Source organism: Athene noctua, chromosome 7 (assembly GCF_965140245.1).
Source record: "Athene noctua chromosome 7, bAthNoc1.hap1.1, whole genome shotgun sequence".
Lineage (NCBI taxonomy): Eukaryota > Metazoa > Chordata > Aves > Strigiformes > Strigidae > Athene > Athene noctua.
The window spans coordinates 39,550,215-39,568,200 of record NC_134043.1 but is presented as its reverse complement, the minus strand read 5'-3'; the positions used below and the strand labels follow the sequence as shown (position 1 = coordinate 39,568,200).

Sequence of the window (17,986 nt, the reverse complement as noted above, 5' to 3'; positions counted from 1 at the left end):
GGTGTGTCCATTTGCATCCATTTTGCTTAGGTACTAGATGATTTCTTCCATCTGATTTCACCATTCCCACTGGTAATTCCCACTGGTAAAATATGACTAATCATATCACACTGTTAAAGACATTCTAATTATTCCACTGAATGCTTGGACAATGCACAATGCAAGCTAATAAAAAAGCTGAAGCTAATTACTTTCCACTACTGCCTTTTTCCAGTTAATCTTTAAATTAGTGTTCTTCCAGCACAGAAGGTTCTCAACAGCAAAGCTAAACACACTTGTTGAACTTTATAACCTGCATGGCAGCTTCTTAGCTGAGATAACTGCCACTGAAGTCAATAGAGCCCTGACAGCAGTTAGCAACCTGAAGAGTTTCAAATGACAGAAAATATAGTAGATAATAAAATAAGTTTATGCAAAACTCTTTGATGGACTGGGGCCTAAGTAATTTATTTACTGTGGAAGTAGTTCTGTGTTGATTTCTTTAGTTACTATTTTTATTACAAATGCACTGAAAGTTTTTTTGTGCTTTGGGATGCTGTAAAGAAGATTTGGGCTGTATTTAGAAGAGTTACACTCAAAACATGACGATGTTATACTCATGTAACTAACACACAGAATGCACATGCAGCACTGTATTGCTCTGCTGAGAACAAATACAAGGTGAGGTTTGTTATTTAAGTAGAAACTGTTCTGTTTACATTGATTCCCAAAGAATAGTGAAATAAATCATCTTCATCCCCAGTTGCAGTAATATACAGAATTACAGAACTCAAAGGCAAAGTTCAAAAAAAGGATATGCTTCTTTCTTAGGTAACATAGCAGCAATTCTTCAGGATCTGCCTGCCTCTCTGTTACTTACTACTCTATTACTCTTGTCTCAAGAATGTTACTGTACCATCGGCATGCTTTGACTTGTTGGAGAAAAGATAATACAAACAAGTTTGAAAACATTTTTTAGGACCCACTGCTGCAGAATGAAAAGAGACTGAACCTCAGGCTTCTCTCAACAGTTCTGCTATACCAGCAGTGTGCTTCAAATTATCATGTGTAAGACAGCATGAATTAGTTCAGGAATCTATTTGGAACTGCATAGTGAAATAAGATTTCAGAGTATGCCTTTAAGCACAGTTGTCATGTAATGACAGATAAAACATAACAGACAGAAAAAAAAATTAATTACTTTTCCTTAATTCACCTAGTAAAAAAAAAAAGCCAGTATCATTTCTCTAGAGTATAAAAATTTTGACCAAACAACTGAAAAATATCTCCAGAAAAATACATGGCAAAGTTTGTTTGTTAACAGAGAAACAAAATCCCTTCATTTCAGCTTACAATATATTTGGGGTCACGTGTTTGTTAATAGGAATTCTCATTCACTGACCTGCAGTGAGAAAAGGGGATAAAAAATCTCAGAAAATGAAGTGTGAGCTTTTAGCATCAAGAACAGAAAAAAACAAAACAAAACAAAACAAAACAAAACAAAACCTACTTATTTTCTTTTGGAGAATTACCTAAACTATATTAGTAAGCAGCATATCCTTTTACTAGTGATGTATTTACTCCAACTACATCAACTTTAAGAATATATTCGTATAACGTTTTAGTAAACAGATAACTAATCATAATTCTAAAAATTCTGTGATATGAGGGGTGATATGAAGTCACTCAAGCTATATAAAACTCTGGTAGAAAGCAGGATGATATAAGAAAGGTCAAAGACAAGAGATGAATAAACTGTTGCTACAGAATAACAGTTCTCCTGAATATGAACAGTAAACATTAAACCACTGCTGTTTAAAAAAAAAAAAAAAAGCATTAAAAAACTTACCTTCCTGTCATTCACAAAAAAGACAAGCTCATCTGATCATTGGGGGCAAGCCATGCTGTTGCATTAAAGTCTGAAAAATAAAGCTTTACACATCAAGAGAAATTAATGGAATGCTATATGATCCTCAAGGTCATCTGAGTTTGCTTTGTCCTGCAGAATTTATTTTCAGACTGAGCATCAAATTAAGTAGACGGGGAGGAGCCAGTGTAATGTATGCCATTTCTCAGCAATTAATGCGTGTTCAGATGCTAATGCACCAGACTTTCTACTCCTACTCCCTACCCCAGCTATTGTCTGATGAGCTGAAATAATCTGGAATGAATTTGAGCCCCTCTAATTCTAACCCTGTAACATACAAAGATAAGGCACTTAACTGTGAGGGGGACCTTCTGGGTTTGAGCTACAAATGCCAGATCTATTTTTTTTATATTATCCAGTAAATGATGAATTTAGAATATATGGGAATGCCTGAAGCTAGAACCCAGGACATGCAGTATTACCCACTTCTGAGGGGTGTCAAATGCTAAACTGTGGCGCCATGCTTCTCATTCTTAGCTTGTCACTGACCTGAACTATCTATATTTTTTTTCCTGCAGAGTGACCAAATTTTAACAAAATCAAGATTAGTACTACACACACACTTAAAATTTCCTTCTGGTTTTCTCTATGCCATGTCAGCTCTCTACCGTGACTGCTTTGGGTGCCATTATAAGATGACCATACTCTAGTTATACTTCGTTCTTAGAGAAAGAAATCCCAATTCCTGATTTGGGATTCTAGATTCTTACCCTGGATGTGTGTGCAGGAAACAAGGTCATTAATCACCAAAATGCTTTATTACAGCTGCCTTTTTTTTTTCTTTTTTTTTTTAAGGGGACTTATGTATATGTCTTTCAAAAGTCTCCATTCGTGTATGTACATGTCTTTTGTTTCATTTACCATTTTTACATTTTACAGCAAAGGTCTCTATTTCATTTAGAGTCAGTGTAGTCTTACAGGACAAAGTAGTCAGTCACAGATCTTTTAGAAATCCCCATTAGAAGGAAAGAAAATTATTCTCAGCAGAGACATGCTGCTTCTTTTGTGCTTTAGCCCCTGATGCATGCCTGAGAGCTACCACAATGCAAGCACTGAAGTGACGTCTGTCAGTAGGTCCTGCAGGCATAAGCCCTAATGGGTCCTGCCAACTGCAGCACTGCTGTAGTATTCCACATATGTTGTAGGTACAACGATGCAAGTTCAAAGGCCTGAGAAGAGAAAGAACCAGATCAAATACTACATTTTGGCAGTCCAATATCTAATTTTCAGAGTACCAGGCCTCCAAAGCAGAACCTAGTGTTTATGTTAGGTATTTAAACATACACACACACAGAATGGCAGTGCTGAGGGTGGATAGTTATGGAAAGACTTCTTTAATGAAGAAAACTAGTAGAAAGAGTTCTCAGCATCTCCAGTTTGGGTGTTACTGTATGGTGCACATTAATGTGCCAATAGCCATCCAATGTGTCAGTGCTTTTGGAGCCATAACCTTTCTGCTTATCTACCTCCCTGAGCTTGCACATTTTAAACAATATTAAAAATGTAACAAAAAACTCCCTTTATCACCTGTATAGTCTAAGAAGGTTTATTTCACAACATCCCATGTAGCCATAGTGTCATCTGTCAGGATGTTTAATTGCTGATATTTCTAGCTTCCATGCAGTTTTTCAAACACCTAAAAGCCAAGAGACAGCTTATGTTTCAGCCCCAAAAGCCCCCAACAACCCATGTTTGCTACATATATAGATTTTACTGAGATAATGAGGCAACAGTGACCCTTGTAAAGAGGCAGGGAAGAATCTTTATTAATAATAACTGAGAAATACTGACAAGCAGACATGTGATCTGCACTGCAGAATACAAAGTGTGGGTCTAAAACTTGATGAATCCCTGGAGTGCAAACACCTCAGCACTACAGGTGGGGAGATGTCATGCAATGGTCTGCAAGGGTTGGGCCTCAATTTGCACAAGATTTGACTTGTCTGGAACTAACCAGCACCTGTGCTGACACATAGGTACACAGGAGAACAACGGACAATGCACCTTCCTCCTAGTTCAGTACATCTATATGCTCCCTGCTTCGGCATATCCCAGGACTTACCCATGTTTTGGGGCGTTATTGACAGGTGGGGTTGTGAGCTGTCATTAACAAGTCCGTGCCATGAAACTAAGAAGATGTTTCAAATCAGAAAAACTATTTATAACAGCAGCATTCACGTTTAATTTTATTTATTGACTTACAATATATAAAAGCTAAAGTAATACAAAGAAAGTGAAGAAAAAGAGGTAAAAACCAATGGAGCTTCAGCTGCCTAAACCACACTTCCAGTGCCACAGCAGATGATTTGCTATAACCTGCTTGGCCTCCAGTTGCTATGTTACATCATCCAGTCCTGTGCTCCGCTATGCCTCTGCTCTCTTATGCCATCTAAAATGGTCTAGACACATATGTTTAAGCCGCTAAATTTCACCTACTCATGGTGGTTACAGAGAGACAAATTGAAACAATAAAGATTTCGTACCTTAATAGCCAATGCAAAAGCAGTTTAAGCTACTAAACCTGGTTCCTGTTACAGGTACAGTATCAGCTCATAAAAGGGATGGAAGGCAAGAAGAGAAAATAGTCTGGGGAAAACTGAGGAGCAGTGAAATAATAAGAGCCTGCAGGCTGACATATCAAACAAATTAGAGCCATTTATTTTCATTACAAATGGCAGTTTTCGTGGCTCTGGAGCAATCTGACCTGTGAATAACTGGAAGAGCCATCACCACGCTCAGCAAGGAATAACTGATGCAGAGGTTCACTGAAAACACACGCTGAATGTACAAACTACCTATTTTCTCAGTTCTACTTTCTTATCAAAGAGCCTGCTGCAATTTTTCAGGTGCTACTTTGGGTAACTTCTGTGGACTCACTAAAAAAGTGAAGTGTTTTCTCTGTGTTAGGATGTATCCCTGATCAAAGCCCCAAATTCAGATACCATGGAGATTTGCATATTTCTCTGTGTGTGTGTGTGTGTGTGTGTGCATTCAGAACTGAAATCTCAGCTTTGCACTTCAAGAGGAAGAAAGGCTGAAGTTCTCAGTCAGTTCAATATTGTGGATTCTGATGCTGAAATCTGAATATTGTGGCTGGAGGTTTCATAATATATTAACTTTGATATATTCTACGTAGTTTCTTGGTCTCATCTTAGGTTACAAATATATACACACTTTCAACTTAATAACACCAGGATTTCTGTTACCATTTAATACAGTGCTGCTTTGTATTTTCCTGTTTTCTTCAGCTGCTACTACTTGGGTGTGGTATCATCCCACTGCACCCAAAGCAGCATCAGATGACCAATATTTGCAGATCATCTTTTGATCTCATTATGTTTTTTCAATCTTCTTTATCGCAGGAGTGGCCAAGAGTGAGAGAAAGCTCTTTCATGTACTTTCATGGCTCAATATAGTCCTGAGCACAGGATTAAGCACTGCTTAAGATTCCTTTCCAGAGACAGGTTCATCCAGTCTCCTATTCAAAGCACACAGAACTCCATGTGAGTTTTCCCATTAAGTTCAGAGGCTTTTGCCTTGCTTCCAGAGGAAAAAAAAAAAAAAAAAAAGCTGCCAGTGGAAACTATAACTAAGTGACTCTTCCAACTTTTGGGATAAAATTCTTCTCCTATACACGTAGATCAGCCATACTAGTTTGCCTGGCATAGAGAAGAAAATCTCTTGTTTCTTGCTTTTTTTTTAACACAAGATGTCTGTACCAAAAGAATCTAAAGCAGCTTTACTACAAATCAGAGCATCACTTCTGATCAAAAAGGGACTGGATCCAACAAACAAGGTTCTGATTCTTCAAGAGACAAAGATCTCTGCACTCACACATCACTGCAAGACTCACATCTACGTTAGAAAATTAGCTGAAGCCATTAAAAAATCTTTTATCATATGAAGTTTTTAAGTGTCGTAAGTGGCAGTAAGTTATCTAACATACTTTTATACTTCATCCTAACTTTCTTCTGCAGCATTTTAGCTGAGGTCTTCATCATAACTTTTTTGTTGAATATATATGTTTCAAATGCAGGAGATGTATTCCTAGCAATGAAATGCAGTAATTTAAGTGAAGTGCAGTAATGAATATACTGGATGGAGAATGAAGATAAGGATAGAAGATATAATGTGCATATTTTTAGTAGCTGATTCTGAAAATGAGAAAACGATAAAATGTATTTATCTGTGTGTTGATTAGTGTGTATTGGGGCAGTAAATCAGTTTTCCATTTCCATTCAGGTCTTGTGCACTCTGGTTTGTCATTCACACAGATGTGGCCCGAGGAGTGGAGAAGCAGATTCATTGTTTGCAATCTAAGAGAACAAACAAGAAATGAAAAGAGTGACTTGTTAATATTATTTCACTGGTAAACTCCCACTATTGCCCTTATCAGGTGCCTCCAAGTCACTCAGCAAGGTGTTCTACAGGGGATACCTACAGAACATGGTTTGAAGGAAGATCAGTGATAACTGTGGTCAGGACCAAACAGGGATGGAGAAGCACAGTCTCTGCACTGGTGGACCTCACCTCCTGCAGGCTCCTGCGATGAGAGTAAGCCCACAAACCTATTGATTTGGTGGCTAATGATGCCTCACCATGACCACAGAAATACTATGGGAATAATCTGTGAGTGAGCGCTCAAGAGTTTCATGGCAGAGCCTCAGAGGTTCAGGGCAGAGTATGGATTTATAGGCTGATAAGGACCTTGCTTCACAGATGTTGTAGGCTAAATAAAAACTTACACAGGAAAGTAATTGCAATAGCAGTGGGAACATGACTACAGTAAACACCTGCAGAAAGAATATAAAGGATCAGCATTATAAGGAGTGTATTGCCTCATTTGTTTTTCTTCTGTATCCTTCTGTTAGGTCTGAATTATTTTTCTCCCAAAGAGCTACTGGCCATACCAAGGAGTACCAGAATGAGTGCCAGAGTGCAAGTCATTGGGGGAAAGCACCTAGAAGGAGACTGAAGATGCTTGGAGGCTGATCCATTGCATGTCAGTAAGAGGAGCTATTTAATCCTCCATAGGATTTGACATACAGAAGAAAGGAGGAGGTTTCAGGAAAAGAGGGGATTGTAAGAATTATGTAAATTTCAAAGACAAAAAAAGATTATACAAAAGCAGAGAACTTCCAATACAATGTTTGAATGGCATTTGTTGGAATAACTTGTGTGAGTGAGACCTCTTGACAGACATTTCACTTACAAAGGAGCCATATGATATTGCTGTATATGAAGCATGACCAATTGGAGACATCATTAGGCACCCCACCATTCAAGGGTGCCAAAAGCAGTATGCACTTCTACCCAGAGAAACTTAAACAGACCCTCCCCTCCACCTTCCTATTACCATCTCAGTAAAGTCATCTGTGCAGCTTGCCCGTATTTGTTCAGCAGTCAAGGGGCTGTTCAGCGCAAAGGTCTTTTTCAGTCCTCTTTCATTCCTCACTCTAGTTACTGCATCTCTCAAAGCAAAGAACACAGAACATCCCAAGAAGAGTCCTGCCTCGCCTATACCCTGAAAAACAACAAAAAAATTCAAATAGGTGTAGATTTTGAGCAAATGAGAGGAGTGCATGCCATATCAATATCAACTGAAAAGCTTAAAAGTCAGTGACTCAGAAAGTGTTTAGTTCTTCACGGTAAGGAAATTTATTTTAGAGTTAGTGGAAGCAAGCTTAGATCACACCAAGTCTTCTGATGGTAGCTGCTTCCAGGGAGCTAAAAAGGTTGATGTCAAATAGTTGCTATTAATTTTAGAATCTTTCTGGCTCATTGCTAAGCTGAAATTTAGAATAACTGGATAAAATAACAACTGGATAAAATTACAACAATCCAAACCCTAGCACAGATACAACTAAGAAACAAAGCCCGAACTCATGATAGCTCCCTGCGGACAAACACCACTGACCTGAGTGGCCTTGACATCCTCTCGCTGGTTCTGACGTAAGATTCACATTCGTTCCTTATCTCAAAGACAGGTAAAATCAACCCCTATTCCATAGTCCTCTCAGTGCTGTGTTATTGAAAATTTCAATCTGGACTGGACTGGGACATTGCAATTGAACCTTACTGATCTCCTTGCTAAAATCTGACAGCCAAATGTCTTCCCCAAACATGCTGCACAAAGACAGAATCACACCTTCTTACACTGAATTTCAAGGTTAATTATAGGAGATAAGTTCTCAGAAAAGGATAAAAGCTCTGTCTGAAGAGGGATTTTAGTATCAGCTCTCTAGATCAGCTCCCAGTCAGCTATGTAACTACTTCACCTAGATATTTTTTTTCAAACAAATACCCTTTTAATTATTTATTACTGAGACAGCTTTAAATAATTTTAAAGGACCTATTTGTTCTTTAATATCTTCCACCATAAAGTATGCTTTTCCCTCCCATTATTCTGTTTTATTTTACTGTATTCTAAAGGCATATCCAATACTGGAAACAGTTAAAAATTTGCAGGATTATCTTCACCTTGATTTACCATTACTGCTTATATGCAACTGGCCAGAATATTTGCTGGTATAAATTGAAGCAATGATTATATCAACTGAATACCAATCTCTATATAAATACATATATACAGTTCTATTTCTTATTGCATAACACACATAAGTAAGCTGCACACCCTCATTGTCATTATGATTTCTCCATCAATTTCTTCGGTATTTTTGCTCCAAGTCTTCTGTTTATCACCACATTTTAAAAGTATGGTTTTACAGCTTCTGTGTATGGTCTGTTAATGAAACCCTAAACTTACTACTTGCCAACCATGAAGGATATGCAGCAATATCTTGCATTATGTCTTTTTGTATTCGCATCCCTGATGTCATAAATAAAACAATTTTATGGACACTTGTTTGAAATGCTGAAGAGGAGGAATTGAAAACTTATATATGTTTTATATCAGAGTAATTTCTCTGTTTGTCCTGGGGTCTAAGAACTGGGCCCTGTGATAGCTTGCTTACCTTGGATGCATAGATGGCATATGGATTTTGGGAAGATGAGAGCAGGGAAACACTAAACTGTTCTGGAATATCACAAACAGCAGGGATCTTATACTGATCTGGACCTCGAGTATAGAGGACTCCTTCTGGAGAGTACTTCAATTCCTCCATTGTGTACAGTCCAATGCCTTGAACAAAGGCACCTTCAATCTTTAAATAAGAAAAGAAACAGCATTTATGTTCTCATGTTTGGTAAAATGGGTAAAACTTTGGCAAGAACTGATTTGTATCACTAGCTGTTAGAAGACCATTTTCTTTCCTGTATACTTGGGATTCTTCAACATTCTGGGGCTACGGTGCTGGGAAAAGCTTTCACACTCCTCTTTCATACCACACAGAGACAAATGCTTTCATGATGAAGTGGTGAGATCTGTGGACCAGTCTGCAATGAATAAAGGTGTTTCCCTGCTATCAAGTGGGGAAGGCAGGTCAAACAACAGAATTTGGACACTAGATCACAAACAGGATTTAAGTCCAGCAGACCATGGGCACACAGGAATACCACAGCAAGTACTACAGGTTGACACCATGGGTAAGATTAAAGCTTCATTGACACATACAAAGCTCTGACACTGATTCAATGGGGCAACTCTACAAGTAAAGGACCTTCTAATATAGTCTATGACTTATAACATTATCTAGTAAGAAATTAATGTTTCCTGAATTAATGAGGTAAACTTCAGTTCAGATACAGATATCAGTGTAACAAAAAGAAGACAGCAGGAAAGTCTTGGCACATACCTGTCCTATATCCACAGCTGGATTTATGCTGCATCCAATGTCCATAACAATGTCTGTTCTGAGGTTCTGTCAATAAAATTCAGATGTATGTTACTGAGACACATGCTTGGAGTGGAGTCACTACAATATAATGTGGGTTAGAGTGTTCAGTGGAATAATATATGCTAAGATAGAGGCCCCTCCATGTACACGGTTTCAGAGTAATTTCCAATACCCCATTACAAGCAAAATGGGTTTGTCTGAACTTTAACAGAAGTTTAGCCAGAGACAGCCCTGCCAGATTCTTCCCATTGCACAGGGAAATCTCCACATAAATAAGTACAGAGAGAGGGCATATGATCAGCAGTCTATGACATTTAGTTGTCTAGACGTTCAAAAGACTGGAAATAGAATAGTTAGCTCTGCTGTAACTTGTTTGCTGGCAAACAGGGAGAGAACAAGCAAAGAACATGTCAGATGTCTGCCATAACTAAAAAGGTGAATCCATAGGGCATTAATACAGATGTGCCAAAAGCTGGTTAACACTGCACAGCTTTCATTCTGCTCCACCTGTAATTTGCATTTACACTGTTGATATGTTTGCTGTCATGTGAAGACAGATGACTTATTAATGCAAAACCTAAAGTTTTTGAGCTCCAGTGATACAAACAAACCTCATTCACATTATTTACAAAGCTTCCATGAGATTCAGTTATTACCTTGTGATCTCCTGTTAGACAGTTAATTTCAACCTCCGAACAAGCAGCTCCATAAAGAAAATACGTGAATGGCTGTCCCTCCCCTTTCTCCCAATCCATGTTTTCATTGTAACCTCTGATGGAAGAAACAAAGTCCACAAGAAGAAAATTAATGAATGTTTGCATCGTAACAAGGCAGATGAGCACTTGAAAGTTTGAAACTACATCAAGTGAAATCTTAAATAACAGGTCAGAATGCCAGCAGTTAAGTTCCATGAAATCCTACAGAACCTACTAGTTTAGGTTTGATGGATCTGTTATTCATATAAAATTTAGCAGACAAGCAAGCTATTTCAGTTCAGGACCGTCTATAACCAGCATAATCCCAGAAATATACTAATACAGACATGGTAATCAAGTACAGAATACAAATTTAAGATAATAGTTTATGAAGTAATAGCACATAAGGGAATTCAGAAAAAAGGGAGGAAAACTCTTTAGGACCTATGAAAGAATAATTTACAAGAGATAAATGGAAGAGTTAAATTTACAAAAACTGCCTACAGAATGAGTGAGAGGGTTAAAACAGGAATCTTGAAATAAAGGTGTAATTATTTAGAAGGGAGTGGGACTAACTGAGAAGACTCTAGTAGTCAGGACTGATAGGGTAAATTCAATGGACACAAGAAGACAGTGAAATGCAGTATCTCCAGCCATGTGAGCTATGTGACCAAGGTATATTTTCTGACCATATATGACTGAAATGTCTTTGTTGAGCATATTTAAAATTATAATCCATATAACATTTATAGTATAATTCAGAGCACTGAACTGTGCATTGAAAAATGCATATACAAAGTCCACATATTCTGTTTCTCATATCCCATCTACCTCAGCCAGCTTTGAGATTCTTGGATGTGGAGAATATTAGTGGATAAGAACTAGATCAATACAGGATTTGAGGCTCAGGGATATGCAGATGGTTGTGGTCACCATTAAATGTCAATAGAAAAGTATGACTGTTGGTCATTTCTTTGGAGATATCAACATTCCTAAAGGGCTGCATAAGCAGAAAACATACTTGGACAGACATAACAGCATGAAGGGACATTTTGTTTGGGCTTTTCAGTGTTTTAAAAAAGTATGGGTTTGTGAAGTGCCTGTTCAACTTACTCCAGACTGCCTGAATACCTGAAAAGTTGCTATGGATAAGTAAGTAAATACAGGTGGAGGGAGAGAAGATAGAAGGCACAGAAGTCTAAGAAAGAAGCTTTGCTTTGAATCCCACCTGAGTTGTAGCACAGGAATTTTTCCTTTCTGATTCATTATAAACACTGTGAAAGAAATCAGAGAAAAAGGACCACAAGACTGCAATTCCCACTGAGAGAGAGCAGTGGGAGTTGTGTTAAAGATTACTGTGTCCTACAATAGCATGCTGTTGTGGATAAATCCATATCTAAGAGTACATATGATGGGAATTTTCTGAGGCTCCAGAAGCAAAGAGGTCAAAACAATGACTCCAAAAACTAGGGTCAGTGAGTAACCCCACTTCTGGTGTGAGCACTAAGGCTTCCCCTAGCTTTCAATTAATGTTGAATCATGACACCTGATTCCTGAGTTAATTTAAAAAAAAAAAAATTAAAAAATACCACGAGCTTTCTCTTAAACTCTGTCAGACATTTTAAATTCTCCTTCCTCTAAAGAGAAATAACCTTAAGGTTCAGGTTTAGATTTAAATGGGCCTAATCTTCCACAAGTGCACCTGTTTGCTAATTACAGGTGTGTGCTGGGTAAATATTCTAATGTGGCCACTTGTTCTTCCTGTCATGCAACTCGGTGTGATCATGTTTGTGGGTAAAAGTGCAAATAATCTGTCATATAATATCTATAGTTTATAGCAATACAGCCTCCAGTAAATAAACTATAACCCACTTTGCACACCTACTGTTATAGGCAGCAGTCACTTGATGCTTTCTGGTTTGCTAATGGATAAATCATGGAGCAAAGATGGGATGAAATATTCTTTTGATGCTTTCTAGAGAGTTCACTTAGGACTAGGCATAAACTAGCACTTACTTTATATTCCAACCTCCCATATATCAAAGAATTACGTAAAACATAAGGTGAGCCATTAGAAATAACTATTGGACAGGATCTTCTATTCACAACATTAGTCATCTTCAGAAATCAGTCTTGGTTTAACCTATGCATTTTTAAGGAATATATAAAAATATATTACCTAAAGTAGCCTGTAGCTGAAAGACTCACACTCTGTTCAAAAGCTTCTTTAATCTGTAAAATATAGCACTGTTTGTGGTAAAGCAAGGAAGGAGCCAGCAAGGAACACAACATACATATATTTACTTAATTTACATATATTTACTTATTTACATATATTTACTTACAAAAAACCCTGTAACAAATTGTAAAGAAAGGAAGATCAGATGAGTTAAGTGTGTTTAGCCACACATGGTGCCTAATACTGTAGAACTAAACCCCCTTTGCACAAGCAATCTGAATTCTTTTGGCATTGCAAAAAGGAATAGACCTGTCAACGGTGGCGTTCTTGCAGAATCTTTATTACTATTAGTGCCATAGTCAGAAAGGGCTCTGCTCAGTTTTTCTGCTCAAGTTCAATAGGAAAGGGTTTCTCTTTGTCAGTTGAACAGATCTGTTTGAGAAGTCACTGACATAAAAGATCTGCGTGACCTATTTGCACAAAAATGACAGTTGACAAGAAAAATGCTCTTTGCAGTGTTCTGATAGTGGTAAAAATGACAGTATGAGGTCCCAAAGCTATTCCCTTTCAGTGATTCTCATGTTAGATTTAATCAGTTTACCAGTCAAGAAGTTTTGGGGTTTAAAAAAAAAAAAAAAGTTTAATTAACTGTAATTTACTGACTTTGCAAGATGTAAAATTTCTTTGTTGCATATATTAACATTCTTTCTTAGGTGAGCCATTTCTGCAAATATTTTGGGTGTGTCTGAATTATCCAAAGTAATTTGGCATGTACTAGAGGAGATTATTTTTGCATACGCAGCTGTCAGTTATCAAGCTACCACATGTATTCAAACATTATTTGCTACTGCTAGGAATTACTACTGACAAGAAAGTGTTTACATTTTCACAGTTATTATAGTATTAAATCACTTGAAAAGAAACACCCGAGTGTACTAGATCTGTAAATGCCTCAAGGCAGGGACTGTCCTTTTCATTAGGCCATAGATAACAAGCAATATTGGGTAAAGAGATATATAACAAACAGGTTTTCTTTTAACATCTCAATACACAGGACTAGATTCTCAGCCATATCTTCATAAAAATAGTTGATATTATAGCAGAAAGCTTTTAGTTAAGAAAATTCAATTTCTAGCCCTAAAGTTCTATTTCCGTTTCAAGTGGGCACCAGACAGGCCATTTCATTAAATAGATTTAGCACTACTTCTGTATAAATCTATGTATGCAAATGTAACTAATATTATAACTAATTACATATTAGAGCAATGAGAGAAAGGATACCTGCTACCTTTTGTGCAGTTCTGTAATATACTGCATATGGGAGAGAGATGGAAGGAAGAAGTTGAGAAGACTTCTCTATTGATTTGGTAAAAATAAAGAACAGCCATGTAGGAAAACTGACACTGTACATGCTTGTCTGAGGGTAAGCTGGAGTGGGTCATGTTATTGCACAAGCTGATATTTTTTGTATATTAAAAACTTCTGTGCCTCCAAATGTGACTTCACAGATAGCTTCCCCTCCTTTCCACATAGATAGGATTTGGGGATTGTTTCCCACATATCTAAACCAAGCAACTACACTCCATCTTTCTGTAAAATAACCTATTTCTACAGTTTTTAACTTCAGGATTATTAGGCTGAGCAGACCGGTAAGACTACAGTACATACATCACAGCTTCTGCAAGCACACAAATACATGTCTTACCCAGTCAGTCCAGGTCCCTTTTGGGTTCTTGTTGATGATAGGCTGCAGGCGTTTCATAAGAGTTTGGCAAGCATCCTGTGAGAAGTCAGGAGAATACAATTAACAAAATTAACACAGATATGTTTGGTACTATTTGAGATATGTTCTAGTTAGTATTTTATTAGTATATGCTTTATTTTCATGTGGGTTTGAAAAAGTATGATAGGAGGTGTCATTTTAATTGCATAGACACAAACCTTATAAAGGGTTAAGTTACAAGGGCTGCAATCTGTGTGAATAGCTAGATTTAGAACAGGAACAAGGCACAAGATTTTTATGGGATTAGTTATTTTGTTAGATGAAATAAGGATTTTGTCAAACATAAGCCTTTTTGGGAAAACCCAGATTGATATTCTGAAAACTCATGAGCACCATTACTGAGAAACTGTCAACAAGTCATGTTTCTTCTTGGCAGTCTCCAGTGGTATTACTGACCATCTCAATTTCAAACTTGATTTCTATGGGATCACTAATGCTTAAATTTGGCAGGCATTAAATACCATGAGGGGTAGGGGGTTTTGTGAAATACTACTCTTTACCTTCACAGCCATGCCATTGACATCTGTCCCTGCAGATCCTACTGAGGCACATGCATTGGGAACAGTTGTTGTGCTCGTTTCACAGAAGTGAATACATGACATGGGGATGTTCAATTCCCGACTAGCAACCTGTTTCAGGAAGAACAACATATTCTTCTCTGTTTTAGAAACATTCTAAACTCTCCAACAGTTTCCCAGTACTTGCTAGAAGTCAGCGATACCAGGAAAGATAATGTCTAAGCAAGTCCTCTTCCAAGCTCCAGCTGAAATCATTCTGCCCAGTTTGTCAGTAGAAAGAAACAGAAAAGAAGTGCAATATTTTAGCTGTATTCAAATTCTAGATTGAAACTCTGGAGCCCAACATTCAGTTCCTGATTTTGCTGCTTATATCCTGTATGACTTAGGGCAAATTATGCAGGCCCAGATCCCAAGCTTTCATTGACTTGATAAATATCTGGACTGTATACTAATATGAATACTGACCATCTTTTTTTTACCATGGGTTTTATGGGATCAGCCCCAAAAAACCTTATTTCTACTAAGCCTCTTCACATACCACTGGAAAAATAAAACCCAAACAATCTTTTTTTTCTTCCTGATGTCTCTATGACTCTTAATTAAGGTATCTTTGCTTTCTAACTCTACCAATACAAAGATGCAGTGGCTATGCTGATAAACAAACTGTCCTACTAGTACACTAACTAACTGAGAAGAAAACCTTCACACTGTTTATCTTCATGACAGATAAAGCACAAGGCAGTATTTGTTTGGATCATTTGTTACCTGGATCATTTTTGTATGAATACCCTGCCCCATTTCAATTCCACCATGTGTCAGAAGCACAGACCCATCAGTATAAATATGAACCAGAGCAGCAGCCTAAAAAAGGAAAAACAAAATCAACATTAGACTAGTGAGAAATGTGTTTCATGTAGTAATGAATTGATGAATCCAAAAAGACAGATAAAGTTTTGAAGTGTATTTCAATTTATTTGTTTAATGCTTTTGAATAGAAGGCAGAATTTGGAATGCTAGTCCCTGCTCTTCCTCTCAAAAGAAAAAGATACAAATTCTTGGAGGTCTCCTTTTTCTGTTGCTAGATCCTGAAATAAATCTACACCTGGCAACAGTATCTCAATGGTTCCAAAAAGCTGGAGTACCTCCCTCACTAGTGGCTGTAAATGCAAATTGCTGCAAGTTCCATTTTCTCTCTCACTGATGTTTGAGAGCCTTTGGACAGAGTTTTTCAACTGCATAGGTTGGGCTGACTGGCAGCATTAAACACAGCAGTAAGGTTCTGAATGAGATTTGCCCTCTGGACTCAGCTGGAAGTACCACTGTAGACTACGGAGGCCCTGTGATTTTAGTATTGAACAGTTTGATATGATACAAGTCAGTCATTTATTAATTTTCAATTGTTAAAATGCTGTCTATTCCAGAAGCACCAAAAATACTATTGTTCTTTTCTTCTTTAAAGTCTTTAACGACATTAAAGGATTAAGTCTTTAAGAACAGCATCCCATAGTAGCCCCATGGTAAGAGAGAGTAAGTTCAGAGCTATTTCTAGAATGGATAACTTCTTGTCAAATGAACACTTTGCCATCAGTACTCAAAAACTTCCCATAAAAGTGTTCAACTCACCTATACCAATATCGTATCACAAGAGATGGGACTGGCCTTTAAGTAGGCAGGGTCCAAGCTGCCTCGTTTCTAAAAACCAAACCACTTTGATCTCAGCTTGAAGAGAGCTAGAAGCCTGTGTAGCCTTCAGGGAACAACCATTAGGAGGATGACAGTTTTTCAGAAGTTGAAAGATAACACATTTCTATCCTAAGGCAGAGTAAATGGATAAAAAGCTTAGCTCACTTATTCTTTAAAGAAACTAACCTGAGAAAGATAACGTGTGCCTAGTCCAAATGGAAACTTCATTGGTACAATGGCAATCCCTTTTTTCTTCCAATAATTTTGCTTGTTAAATTCATTGACAGCTGTTTTCCTATTGTGGTATGCAGATTTCTCCATACATTCATTCCAACACCGTATTAAGTTTTGCGGATCAAGCTTTTGTTTGAAGTGTGTCTGCTCGTTCTCCTTATACATATTTATTTCCCTAATCTGAAATAATAAAATTAACAGCTATCACACAATCCTGTTAAAGGCAGACTGATCATTTTGGGGGACTAGTAGACAACAGGAAGCTAACCACATGTTTTTTGAACAATTACCAGTTCGGTTCAGTTTGTAAGAGCAAGATATTCATTCAACGATCAGACACTGATTTGAAAAGACATGAATTTTAGCACAAATTAGGTTTGACTTAGAAAAGATTTGTTCAAACAGGTGAGCTAATCTAAAAGGGTTTTAACTTTCCAACCACACAGACTTCTTTTCAGGAGAGAAGATACCCTCTTTTAGTCACCTTTTCTGGTGATAAACCAACTTTATCTGCAACTCCTGTTATCCAGGTTTCTGTCACAAGTGCTGACTGAGGAAAGCCAAATCCTCGGAATGCTGTGTTTGATGGCAAGTTTGTTTTGCAGGCATAAGCCCAGCATCTCAAGTTGGGAATCTTGTATGCATTGTCCATTTTTAATAAGGATACTTCTGCTACCTGAGGTAGAGGACAAACAGGTATAGTTAAATGTCAGAACAGTGCTTCTTCCAAATTCACATGTAAATCTTCCTCATCTCATATAAAGACTTTAACTTGAGACAATTAGATTTAAAATCAGGTTTCTGACAATCACTGGTAGTAAGAATATTCTTATGCACACATACAGGCTTTATTCATGCAGTATATTTGTTTTCTGTTCTTTTTTGATATTCACAGAACACAGCTGATGTTACTAGTAGTTCAGTGCTGGTCAGTAGTTAAGGATGTAACAGATACTTCATTTTATGATTGAGTTTCTTCCTACTTCGATATCAAAAGCCATACAGAACTAAACATAGGCAGATTAGATTGAAAGCAATGGGAGCTCTGAAAGAAAATGATGAAAGCATTCTGAACTATCACGTCCAATGGAACATCACAGATAAGGTTTAGTTCCACCAGAAAGCATAGGTACTGCACTCTACAGTGTCTTCCAGTTCTTATGTTTTTCTTTTAGAGATTTCAAATGACAAA

At 37.4% G+C, this 17,986-nt stretch overlaps 1 protein-coding gene and 1 pseudogene across 4 annotated transcripts in view; both read right to left on the bottom strand.

Annotated features, from left to right (window-relative positions):
- LOC141962651 (aldehyde oxidase 2-like) overlaps positions 1-1,882 on the bottom strand; it is a 34,583-nt pseudogene extending 32,701 nt beyond the window's left edge.
- A 2,659-nt stretch (positions 1,883-4,541) lies between these two features.
- Positions 4,542-17,986, bottom strand: part of AOX1 (aldehyde oxidase 1) — a 45,397-nt gene continuing 31,952 nt past the window's right edge. For 3 of the 4 annotated variants that reach the window (XM_074910851.1, XM_074910852.1, XM_074910854.1), the window contains exons 25-35: positions 17,279-17,470; positions 16,747-16,974; positions 15,643-15,738; positions 14,860-14,988; positions 14,282-14,356; positions 12,577-12,629; positions 10,359-10,473; positions 9,661-9,726; positions 8,881-9,069; positions 7,263-7,430; positions 4,542-6,222 (exon numbers count right to left, since the gene is read on the bottom strand). In XM_074910851.1, the coding sequence (XP_074766952.1) occupies positions 6,169-6,222; positions 7,263-7,430; positions 8,881-9,069; positions 9,661-9,726; positions 10,359-10,473; positions 12,577-12,629; positions 14,282-14,356; positions 14,860-14,988; positions 15,643-15,738; positions 16,747-16,974; positions 17,279-17,470 (1,365 nt within the window). In that variant the 3' untranslated portion in view covers positions 4,542-6,168. Of the gene's footprint in view, positions 6,223-6,597; positions 7,431-8,880; positions 9,070-9,660; positions 9,727-10,358; positions 10,474-12,576; positions 12,630-14,281; positions 14,357-14,859; positions 14,989-15,642; positions 15,739-16,746; positions 16,975-17,278; positions 17,471-17,986 lie in introns of those variants that run through there. The other variant, XM_074910853.1, reaches the window with a different exon arrangement.